Here is a 12,841-nt window from a genome sequence, read left to right on the forward strand (position 1 = left end):
AGTGGTGCTGAGCCAGTATAAGGCCTTCCTAATTCCACTCTGGATTCAGGAAATCATACCTGGAATCTGAGTAGGGTTCTGCAAATTCCCACTGTAATCCCTTCAGCCACGGTCCTGTGCAAGTGACCCCGGAATGTTTCATTCATAAGACTGCAGCTCAGAAAGTTGCCCATCTAATTTTATTCTAGGCTTTCATGATCAACTCATCATCCCTGGCAGGCCAGACCTGATGATCACTCTGCCCTAAGGCCCGCTATGCTGCGTTCAGCTGGACTCCAAAGGGTAAGGGCTGGAACCCTAGTGATACCATATTTTCCAGGATCCTACTATTTCTATTTCAGGATCTATTTCCAAAGACACTTCTAGAGGCTGAGAAAAGGCAGGGTCTGTTCTATGTTGCATAGAACAGCAGAGTAAGGCTGTGCCAATCTTGACTACTCCATTTTATAAAGCAATTTTGACCTGACTACCCCATTTTGAGTAGAAGTTTCAAATAAAAATGACTCCACATCTTGTCTATGCTCTTGAACAACCATCATCTGCCAGCACATCACACATCTGACAAATGTGCCAATAAGCAATCACATCCGCAAATACAGCAAATCTTATCAGAAGCAATGGACACATTAACATCACATATGAAAGCCCCTCATTTGGGCCTATAAAAGGAACAACACCCAAAGATTGAGATGTGGCAGGCAGACACACTAATCTGTTGCCGGATCATTCATTAGCTAACCCAGGAAAATGCCAAAGTGAAGGACTTCTGGCCGTCTGCAGGGACACATGTCCACCTGTTTCTGGCACTGCTCGCTGACAGCACCCATTATAGCATCACGTCCACGAACAAACAGTACACTGGAAAGGAATAAAGGAAAAAACAATAAAGACTATAAAGAAGTATAGGAAACTAAGGTAGTCTCCCATCTCTAGTCTGTAAGGTGACCCTCTCCATTGGCTCTGTATGTATTCCCAGATGTGTTTCAGTGACAATGGACCATAAGGAGCATTTCTGTGTGGACTGTGGAGGATAAGGTAGAAAAGCAGCCATTTTGTGTCTTTGTGCTTGGGTGTCTGTAGCAACAGCATTTATTCTTACCTGAAGGCTTTCCTGTTGGTGGAGGCCAGAAGCCAGGCCTCTAGTGGCCCTCTGTTCAAAGGCAAGTCCAGTAGCTCCTCCTGCTCTGGGCATAGGCATGGTTAGGCTACCCACATTGCCTGGGTTGATGACACTGAAGAGTAACACAGGCCTACCTGCTTCTGTGGCTTCAGCTTGCTTTGTTTTCCCCCACTGGCTCTTCTCTCCTGCTTGGCCTATGGATTCCAAGCCCCCAAACCAACCACAGAGTCAATCATGTAACCAATTCCCCACAATCGCGTAAGATCCTATCTCTTTAACAAGCCCATCCATCCAGAGATCACGTGCTGCTCTGCTTTGATTGATCCGGGAATGACAACAGAAATGATTTTAGAGGCCTAAGGAAAGCCCTAGCTATAATGAGTACTGGCTAGGGCCCCTACCCTAAGGGTCACAGATCTTAGCAGATGTAGCTCCTAGTCTACTTTGTGGAGGGGGTGGAGCATGGTTCTAGAGGAACAAATGTTAGATATCTAGACACAGCACAAGGTGTGATCTTCTGCTACATCTCAAGGTTTGTCTGTGAAACCAAGTCAGTATAGTGAGTTATGACTTCCAAGCCAGGCTACAAAGGAGATGTGGATTCTGTCTTGTTCTCATGGGTCACTCACCTGGGGGATGTCATGAGGGCACCCAGGAAACTATGGAGGGGTCAAATGAGGAACTGAAGTTTCCTGCTAACAGCCATGTAAGGGTGTCATTGTAAAAGTGGCTCCTTCAGCCTAGCTAAATTCTCCCAAGTTTTAAACATTTACAATGAAATAGTAACATTGTTTTAAGCTGCTAACTTTGGGGAGTAATTTTCTGTATAGCAAGAGACAATGATTACATTTCCTTGTGTTACAGGTTGAATCACCAAGTTCCTAAACAACCTCCAGTATGTCAGAATGTTTTGTCATTTGGAGACAAGGTAAACAGTCAAGATTAAGCCATCCTTGGATCCAGCTGTTCCTTAATCCAGTAAGTCCTTACAAAGTGGGGAAAGACAAAAACATGTATAACCAAAATGTCATGTAAATATTAGAGGGCTAGGTGGATGGCACATCTCCCATAATCCTAGCCTCTCAGGTAGAATAGAGGCAGGGTCATGGTTTGAACCCAGCTATAATCTCAACAAACAAGGTAGTCTGGTAGTTCATACCAGAAATTCCAATTACTATGGAGCTGTCTGAGGCTGGCCCAGGCAAAAGGATGGGCCCCAGCTAAAAACAAACAGAGCCCAAAGGGCTGGAAGTATTACTCCACTGTAGAGTGCTTTCTAGCAGGGCAAGGCACTAATTTCGAATCCTAGGGCCACCAAGAAAAAAAAAGTTGACACAAACCAAGGCATAGCCAGAGCAGCTAGAAGAAGCCTGGGGAAGGCCATCTTCTAATACCTTCAGAAAGAACACAGCCTTGACCTCAGACTTCTAACCTCAGATTTCTGTGGTTGTACATCACACGGCTTAGGTTCATTTGTTATGTCAGCCCCGGGAAAATATTTCCTAGTGTCATGTCCTTTTGGCTATTTTAGAGATTTTTCTCTTTATTAAATTGGATTTTGATTTCTATGTGCCTTAAAGTTTTATTTTGCTGAGCTTTTTTTTTTTAATCCTGTCTGAAGCTTACTGAACTTCTTGGATGTAGACATTTATATTTTTCATCATATTTGAAAAAATGTCTCACCATATAGTTTTTCCACCTATATAATATCAATCAAACCCATAGGAAAGAAAATACAGCATTAGGCAGAACTCTGGTTTTCTAACTCAAGGCAAGTGAACAAGCAGACAGTACAGCTACAGACAGCGAGTATACAGATCTCAGCAAAGCCAAGTTCTGAAGGTACAAAGTAGTCCACCAGCTTCATTTACAATAGATAGTAAGTTTGGCAAGACCAAGCTAAATATTTATATATCAGCAAAAAACTTGGCCAAAGTTGTGACAAAAAATTGTCTTTGAAACTCTATCTACTGACAATTTTAAAGCAAGAGACAAGTTACATAAGAATGGTATACAAATACACACAACACATATTCACATCTAAGTATATGTTCATATATATATTTAACATATATACCTGTGCACACTTATTATATACACTTATCTCACTGAAGGACTCAAGTAAGGACTGAATAAATGGGCAGATAAATTAAGCTTCAGGTGGAGGCACCTTTTTCCACCCCTACAATCCAAATAGAGAAGGTTCAGGCTCAAATACAGCAAACAGACCTCTGCTACTGATTGAGACTGGGCTGATAGGTGGTTAAAGTGACCACCAAGCAGGCCATTAGCTGAGGAAGCGAATGAGGCCAGTCTACCAGCATAGCCATAAGCAATGCAAGGAAAGCTCACCACAAAGAGGAAAAGACTTGAGCTAAGAAAACTGTTATTATTCTGTTTTACCAATGAGATGAACCCATTTCATCCTACCTCTGCCATTCCATAACGTGGCAGAGAGGCCAGAAATGGGTTATCATTTCCCATTCACAGCAGTCAGGACTTAAGAATATTTAGGCCATAAAAGGCATCCAGTCCTAAATGCCTATATCCATACAATACTTTCTTTTTTTGGGGGGGGGCTTGAATTTGGGGCCTGGACGCTGTCCCCAAACTCTTTTCGCTCAAGGCTAGCGCTCTACCGTACTTTGAGCCACAGCACTACTTCTGGATTTCTGGTGGTTAACTGGAGATAAAGAGTCTCACAGACTTTTTCTGCCTAGGCTGACTTTAAGCCTCAATCCTCAGATCTCAGCCTCCTGAGTAGCTGGAATTATAGCAAGTGACTCATCTAATACATTTCTAATTAGCATTATAGAGGCTCTTCCTTTTTCTGAGTCTGAATTTCAAAGAATATATCTACAAACATGCTTATTAGATAATCCCAGAGGTTTTTGAAAACATACTGATATAATCAAACCACTGACACAACAGGGATGTGTGGATATTATGAGGTAAGATCAGAGAGATAAACACTCGGGTTCAAACTTTTGCTGTTTAAATCTGTTTTTTCCCTACTGCTGGAAGTGTGGGGATCACACTCCCGCTGTGCTGCACCCTCTTTCCTTAGAAGCATCCTAGAAAGGGCTTTCATTTGCTCAGCTGTATCAAAGGCTCCAGTGTTAAACTCATCACAAGTAGAACTGAGCTGCCCCAGCCAGTCCTCTGGTTACCTTTGCAGATACAGGGACTGGGGGCTGTCATTAGACAACAGAGACATGGTTAGAAAGCAAAAACCAAGCTGAGATTTCAAGACACTGTAAATTTATAAGCTGTAAATTATTCAGCCTGCATTGTTGATTAAGTGACACTGGTTTGGAATGAAGTAAAATTAGGGCCTCACACTAGCATATACCAAGAATGGAGAACAATCAACAATTAAACCTAAATAACATGCTTCATATTCAAAGAGGAGGCACACTTGGCATGGTGTTTGAAATGGTGTCGAGCATTCTCATGGTTTACAATGACTGTTCCACTTCATTTATTAAACAGACTGTATCTCTCATCTATTGTGAGCTCTCTGACTTGACCGGAAAAATTCCCAACTCCTTACTGATACCATTTAGTTTTGGCATTAGGTGAATTATTTGTTGCTTTCTTGGAACTTACTCCTTGTGAGTTTTCTGATGTAACAGGAAGTTTGATTTGTGGCGGAATGTTTTCTCACATATGTCACATTCATATGGTTTCTCTCCTGTGTGTATTTTCTGATGTTCATTGAGTGTCCACAGCCGGCGGTACGTTTTCCCACATTCATTACATTCATAGGGTTTTTCTCCTGTGTGAATTCTCTGATGTACTCTGAAGGCTGACTTGTGGCAGAAAGTTTTCCCACACTCCTTACAATCATATGGCTTCTCCCCAGTGTGAGTTCGCAGATGTTCACTAAAGGAAAACTTCTGGGAGAAGGTTTTCCCACACTCGTTACACTCATAGGGTCTCTCGCCTGAGTGTGTTCTCTGATGATGTGTGAGAGCTGACTTCCTGCAGTAGGCCCTCCCACAATCACTGCATTCATAGGGCTTGTCCCAGATAGTTCTCCGACCTAGTAAGGGGGGTGGGCTCTTGCTGACTTCATGCTCAGGCTCAGGACACTCAGGGTTCTCCTCTGTGCTAACACTCTCACGCTCACTGCAGTCTGACTGCACAGAAGACATTCCATCACACTGATTGAGCGCCTCCTGCTTCTCTCCAGTGTGAGTGCTCTGATGTATAGCCAGCGTTGACTTATGGTAGAAGAGCTTCCCACACTCACTACATTCGTAAGACTTCTTTCCTCTGTGAATGGCCTGGTGTGCGGTTAGGGCAGACTTGGTACATAAGAACTTGCCACACTGACTGCATTCATAGGGCTTCTCTCCCGTGTGGCTCCTCTGATGCACATTGAGGGCTGACTGGCAAAAGAAGGTTTTCTCACACTCACTGCACTCATAGGGTTTCTCCCCAGTGTGGATTCTCTGATGTGCTGTCAGAGCCGACTGGCAGAAGAAGGTTCTCCCACATTCTTTACACTCATTTGGCTTCTCTCCCCTGTGAGTTCTCTGATGCACAATGAGGTAAGATTTCTTGCTGAAGGCTTCCCCACACTCCTCACATTCGTAAGGCTTCTCCCCTGTGTGAGACCTAAAATGCTCTGCGAGGGCTGACTTCCGAAAGAAAGTCTTTCCACATTCATCGCACTCATAGGACTTCTCCCCTCCGTGAATTTTCTGATGCACGAGGAGGGCAGACTTGTCGATGAAGGTTTTCCCGCACGCACTGCACTCGTAGGGTCTCTCTCCAGTATGAATTCTCTGGTGTCGTGTGAGGCTTGTCTTCACACGGAAGGTTTTCCTACAGTCACTGCAAGCATAGGGTTTCTCCCCCGTATGGATTCTCTGATGGGCAACGAGGGTGGACCTTTTAGAAAATCTTCTCCCACAGTCCTCACATTCATTTGACTTCTGTTCAGCATGTTTCTCCTTCTGTGCAGAAAGAACTGGCAGCTGGAAGGACTTCCCATGTTTCTTATGGGCGAGAGGTAGTTTCAAAGCCTCATTGTTCAGATGCAGCAGAACATCTTCATCTTGACTCCCGACTTCCCTCATCTGGTTACTTTTGGACTTTTTCTTTCCTGAATGACCTTTCTCATGATTAGCATGGAGTAGTGACTTCTCGCATTCACTGTGTTCATTAGGAACTTTTGCATTTTCTTTGCTTTCTTTTACAATTATTTCTGAATTCATTTTCAAGCAGTTTCTATCTGAATCAGATTTATAAAGTACTTCTCTTGAGGGAAGATTATTCATGCCCAGGGTAAATGTGTTCCCAAATACATAATTTTTTTCTGTAATCATTGTTTCATTGTTGAATACAATTTGATTCAAATGTTTGTCTTGGATTTCTGGGTCCTTCTCTAAGGCACCATCATCTTCTAGAAAGGAGCATAATGGACAATAATTTGTGAGGCTTTACACACATGCAATGCTATGAAACGAGAATGTATATCAATACCCTGGTGTGTACACTTCAAACCCAGCCTCCCAGGATTAAAGGAAGAACACTCAAGAGCCCTTGACACTTGGCAAAGCATAGACTGGAAAAAAAACAGCCACAGGGAACAATACTTGCATATACTGGAAGTGTGGCTGACTGAAGTATTGACTGCAATAGAAAAATGTATGAACTGAAGAGAAAAATAAGATAGAGTAAGACCTCAGAAAGATGGCCAGTGCTGACACAAACACAAGGAAAGGGTAAGACATACTGCAGGGAGGAGGGAACGCTGACGTTTGAGCATGGCTACGAGTAGAGAAAGGAAAGCGGACAGCCTGGGAAGTTACAGCCCTAAAATGAGAGGAGGATCTTCTTAAGCTCTGTGCTAGGACACTTATTTGCTCCACCCTAGGCCCAACCCTTCTGAGGCTGGGAATAAAAACTATTTCTATTTCTTAAACCGTAGGGAGGAAAAACAAAACAAACAAGCAAACAAAAAACCCCAACAAATTAGAAAGATCATATAAATCAAGATGTATTTTTAAAGCCAGGCACATGCCCACAATATTCCAGTTACTTTGACAGTAGGGATAGGAAGAGCTAAAGTTTGAGGCTAGCCTGGGCAAAAACTGGGGACCCTATCACAAAAACAAAATAAAAACAGAAAGAAATGCTGGGGCATAGCTCAAGTGGGAGAGCACTCACTGAGCATGTGCAAGGCTTGGGGCTCAATCTTCATTAACCAATAAACTTAAAAAAATTAACATTTATTATTATTTTTGGTGGTACTAGAGTTTGGCAGTCTTATGTTTGCTTATCTGGCACTCTGCCACTTGAGTCACTACCCCATCCCTACTTTTGGCTGGTTATTTTGGAGATAAAGTTTGATGGAGTTTTTTGTCTAAATTATGCTTCAAACCTCAATTCACTCAAGCCACTTCCACTCAGTAAAAACTTACTTTCTAATCCAGGTACTGGTGGCTTCTGCCTGCTCAGGAGGCTGAGATCTGAGAATCACAGTTCAAAGCCAGCCTGGGCAGTAAGTTTATGAGTCTTAGCTCCAACTAACAACCAGAAAACTGGACAAAGCACTGTTGCTCCAAGTGGGAGAGTACTAGCCTTGAGCAAAATAGCTCAGGAATGGATAGTGCCCAAGCCCCGAGTTCAAGCCCTACAACCAATCAAAAATAAAACAAAAACCTTACATTCTAAAGACAAATACGTATATATACACATACATATGTATATATACTGATATTTATACACATATGTACTTATATATTTATATATTACTTATTTCCACTTATTTTGAATATAAAGCATGCCTAGCTGTGAATCAGTGGCTCACACCTATAATCCTAGGTACTGGAGGCTGAGATCTGAGAATCTCAGTTTGAAGCCAGCAGCAAGTCTGTTAAATTTTTCTCTCCAATTAGCCAGCAAAGACCCTTAAGTAGTAGTGCAGCAGCCATGAGAGAAAAAAACCTAAGCAATACACAAGTCTCAGAGTTCAAGTCCCAGTACTGGCACAATTTAAAAAAAGCAGAAACCACAGTTCCATGACAGTAGTGGGGCAAGGAAGGCAAGGAGAGAATGCCATAGAAATGGTTGTGGAAAAAGAGGACTTAGCTTCTAGGGATAGGTCACTCAGTGGCAAAAAATCTTTATAAGCTTCAATAGAAGATGTACATTTGGGGAGAGTGCTTAGGAATCTGTGGCATGAAAGCTCATTGACCTCACACCACCTCCAGAGCTCTGTCATCACCAGCCACACAGGAACTCAAGTCCGTGGTTTCTGCCAGCTCAGTTATCATTTACGCACCTGTGTGGTTCTGCCTTGTGATTTCATCCCCTATCCATGGTTCTTCCCCTTGCTCCAACTTGAAGATCACATCTGGTTTGCTAGTATGTATCCCTGTTAATGAGAAAAGACAAAAGACATAGACAGAACTGGAACAAGCTCTTTGGATTTCAGGGACTCTAACGGGTGAAGTCAGAACATTTAGTGAAGGGTGGGAGAAGGCAGAGTATGTGTGTGCGTGCATGTGCCTGTGTATGCTCACACGAATGTTTTTGAATCATCTTTCTCCCCTGATGCTCAAGACCAGGTAATTTGATTCTAAAGCCTTGGCACAGAAGGGAAGGATACTCTGGGGAGCTGCGCAGGACAGCACACTCACCCACTGAGATGAGGTTGCTGTAGTTTTCCAGCATCACTTCCCTGTACAGGAGCCGTTGCACAGGGCCCAGCCGCAGCCACTCCTCATGGGTGAAGTCCACTGTCAAGTCCGTGAAGGAAATGGATTTCTGAAAGAGCACATTTAAGCTGATTAGAACCCAGTGACATCAAATCTATGGGAACATCAAATGTAAGACCACTGCTGTGGTTAACCATATACCCTAAGGTGTTATTGTTGGTGAAGGCTAGAAAATTAGAAATATCCTGTCACTTTTTTTGCGGGGGGGGGGGGCAGTGCTGGGTTTAAATTCAGGGCCTTATGCTTGCCAGGCGGTGCTCTACCACTTGAGCTGTGTCCCAGCCCATCCTATTCATTGTTTTAACATGAATTTTTAAAATGTATGGAGTTTGCACTATGTCCTAAATACTGACTCTCCTAAAAATACTGGTCCTGCTCTCAAGGGGCATCCATTCTGATGAAGCAACACAGAAACACATACCTTCAGAAAAGAGCAATGATAGTCAGACACACAGAAATGGAGAAAAAGTAGAAAAATGGAGAAAAAGGAGAAAAGTAGGTCTGGGAAGGTGGCTCAGTGGTAGAGCGCTTGCCTTGCATGCCAGAGGCCCTGGGTTCGATTCCTCAGCACCACATAAGCAAAAAAGAAAAAAAGCCGGAAGTGGCACTGTGGCTCAAGTGGTAGAGCGCTAGCCTTGAGCTGAAGAGCTGAGGGACAGCACTCAGGCCCAGAGTTCAGGCCCCACGACCGGACCCAAAAATAAATAAATAAATAAAGGAGAAAAGTAGTTTTTCCATTTTGTCGTTAGACTTCTTTGGAAGGAGTACTTTTGGATGTGAAATACAGTGTGCTTTGTCAAAATGTGATGAACAAAAAAATACACTAGACAAGACAGATGTAAAGATTAAAACTCACAGCTATTTTTGTATAAAAGAACCTGGGAGCCTGGACAGAAGGCAGAGAACAGAGGCCATTTTTCCCTAGAATTCAATCTCAAGACTTTTTATTCAGTGCAATACATCTGTAAAACATTCTTGCACAACACAATACTCCCTGGAGTATTTCTTGTTCTTGACTTTGTCATTGTTGAGAATAGTGGAAATATATATGTATGTATATATATATATGTATAATGGCATATATATGACATACTGGAGTACTGTGGCCAAATGTGTATTTTAGAATGCTTCAGAATATAGGGGTTGGCAAACAACAGCCATGGATAGAAGCCATCTGCTGAGCTCTAGATCTGGCCATATCATGTTTACACATTGCTGGTGACTGTTTGCTACAACCTTATGATGAATATATCTGACAGACACCATGTGGCTAGGAAAGCTGAAAATATTTATCATCTGGTCCTCTAAAGAAAATGTTTCTATCTCCTACGCTGAAAAATGGAGAGCAGATGAAAAGTCAAATGAAGATGTCCTGTGAGACAGGACCTCAGGCAGTTCCAGTGGGAGTGGGAAGGAGGGAACGGATCTTGCAATGACAAGGAGCAGGATGAGCTGGCCTCTGGTTGGCTGGTGCTGCAGATGTTTTGTGCAATTACTTAGCATCATCAGCTCAGTAGATATGAATATTGTATGCTGAGGCTGGTAGAACAAACCACCAACAAAAGATCTGAGAAGAAGCTAATGGAGTGGAACATTTTAGACGCTATGTTTGAAATTCTTGAAGTGTGGGCATAAATATCCATTGGACAGGTGGATATTTGGTTTTGGAAGTCAGAAGAGACAAAGAATGGTAGTCAGAAGGCAAAATGAGGTGACTGGGAGAATGAGAAAGGTCTCTATGAATGGACATGTAGTGATCTCCAGGGTATACTGCTAAGAAAAGTGAAGAATATCTACGGTGCTATCTTTATGTACAAAAGGAAGAGCTATAAGGAAGTACACACAAAAACACCATGTGTATAATACAGAAATTCAGAGGGGGTAACCAGAAATGAATGAACTTAGCCACCTCTTGAGGAGTGTGGGGAGACAGAAATGGGAAAAGGGAAGAAGAGATGAGAAACAAGTGGCCCTTCTCTAAATGTCTTTATATGCAGTTTTGACTCAGAATGACAGCAATGTCGCCTACCCCCAAAACAAATAACTAAAATCAAACACGACATGGAAAGGGAATTGCAAACAAAATACAAATAGTGCCATATAAATTAACTTTCTTAAAAACAAGTAACAGCCAAGCATCAATGGCTTACATTTGTAATCCTAGCTACTAAGGAGGCTAGAGATCTAAGGACTGTGGTTCAAAGGCAGCCTGGGCAGGAAAGTCTGTGAGACGCTTATCCCCAATTAACTACCAAAAAGCTGTAAATGGCACTGTGGCTCAAAGTGGTAGAGTACTAGCCTTGAGCACTAAAGCTCAGGAACAGCACCAGGCCCTGAGTTCAAGCCCCAGGACTAGCAAAAAAAAAAAGGAGGGGGGGAAGCAACAGGCATAGTGGATGAGATAAAGAAAAGAACTGCCCAAAGGAACTGTGGAGAAGAGCATTCTGATTCAATTCAGTGATAACTATAGGTGAAAAACAGCTGTATACAATTATCTACTTAAAAAGTTTTGTTGTTTTTATTTTGGGGAGTGGTACTGGTGTTTGAACTCAAGTCATAGGCTTGCTAGGCAGACACTCTATCACTTAATCCATGCCCTCAGCTCTTCTCCATAGGAAAATTGTTTTCCACATGTGTAGACATAGCTGAGAAGACAGATAACTTGAGTGTAGATTATGAGAGTCAGCTTTCCCCAACTGAGACAAAGGCATTGTAAGCGGGCTGGAATGAACTGTATAGGGTAATTGGCCAGTAAAGTCTTCAGGTCATGAGAGACAAAGGACTGTAAGTTCTTTCTGTATGATTTTTTCAAAGTCCAAATTTATTTAAAAATAAAACAGTAAAAAAAAATGGAACAGCCTTTCCATTCTGCCAACACATGTGCATTCCCTGTGCTCTGGGACGCTGCAGACAGAGCACCACACATCTTCTAGGTTACCTTAGCCTGCCTTCCTAGCCTCCACATCCTCACTGTGACGCAACACACTCCAGCAGTGATTTAATAACATCCCTCCTGTCATCAAGCAATGGCCCTCCACACATAAATCAGAAGTAGTCACATTATCCAAATTATGTCCCCCATTAGTATTCCCTCCAAAAAGTTACAAGCTTCCTAACAATGAATAGTAACTTGTAGTTACAGGAACACAGTGTACATATAAGATCTTGATAATTAGAATATTACAAAATTACTGGAAGCAAAAGGCCAATGAGTTGGAGAAGCAGTGAGATATCACAGATCATCAGTCCTCTGCCCACAGACAGAACAGTGCCCTTCACAGCAGGACCAGTGGCTGTATTCACTTTCTCAGAAATGGATCTGTGCTCATCATAAAGGGAAAAGAAACTCAAGTGGCCTGATTTCAGAGCAGGGGTCACAAAATGAAATGAGGAACATGAATGTGAGCTGCACTGCTTAATGGGGGCACCAAGAGAAATGCATCAGGGGCCTTTCTCATGGGGAGACCCACAGGTAGTACACAGACTCTCCACTGAAGCACAAGTGCAGCTAGGTGCTCTGCACACACGCAGCCCAGAGGCAGAGGGAAAAGGAATGAGGACATGGTTCCTGGCTCAGGTCACAAACCACGTGGGGATAAGAGCTAAGGAGGACTGAAACATGGAGACTCGGTCAAAATCAGGTGGCAGAATGTGGGGGCGGGGCTTATTTTGGGAACTAAATGCCCTCTGCCATCATCACTCTGCAGTGGTTCTCAGCGTCGGTGACACCTGCCCCTTGAATCTGTGCAAGAATTTGGGGGCTGCCAAAGTTCTGTGGGATGCTGCTAGTATGTGACAGAGAGATGGAACAAGGGACAGTAGATGAATTACACCATACAGGTCAGTCTCAGAAATGTCCTAAGCCTGACATAACTTTCTTGTTTTGGGGGGGGGGGTCCGGTCGTGGGGCCTGAACTCTGGGCCTGGGCGCTGTCCCTCAGCTCTTCAGCTCAAGGCCAGTGCTCTGCCACTTGAGCCATAGCGCCAC

At 43.1% G+C, this 12,841-nt stretch overlaps 1 protein-coding gene across 3 annotated transcripts in view; it reads right to left on the reverse strand.

The window, feature by feature from the left end:
• Nucleotides 1-4,375: 4,375 nt before the first annotated feature.
• The window catches only part of Znf334 (zinc finger protein 334), a 12,879-nt gene continuing 4,413 nt past the window's right edge, over nucleotides 4,376-12,841 (reverse strand). For 2 of the 3 annotated variants that reach the window (XM_013011091.1, XM_013011090.1), the window contains 3 exons: nucleotides 8,776-8,902; nucleotides 8,418-8,510; nucleotides 4,376-6,533 (listed from right to left, as the gene is read on the reverse strand). In XM_013011091.1, coding sequence (XP_012866545.1) covers nucleotides 4,726-6,533; nucleotides 8,418-8,510; nucleotides 8,776-8,809 — 1,935 coding nt within the window. In that variant the 5' untranslated portion in view covers nucleotides 8,810-8,902 and the 3' untranslated portion in view covers nucleotides 4,376-4,725. Of the gene's footprint in view, nucleotides 6,534-8,417; nucleotides 8,511-8,775; nucleotides 8,903-10,239; nucleotides 10,369-12,841 lie in introns of those variants that run through there. The other variant, XM_013011088.1, reaches the window with a different exon arrangement.

This window comes from Dipodomys ordii, unplaced genomic scaffold, assembly GCF_000151885.1.
Source record: "Dipodomys ordii isolate 6190 unplaced genomic scaffold, Dord_2.0 Scaffold13, whole genome shotgun sequence".
NCBI classification, from domain to species: Eukaryota; Metazoa; Chordata; class Mammalia; order Rodentia; family Heteromyidae; genus Dipodomys; species Dipodomys ordii.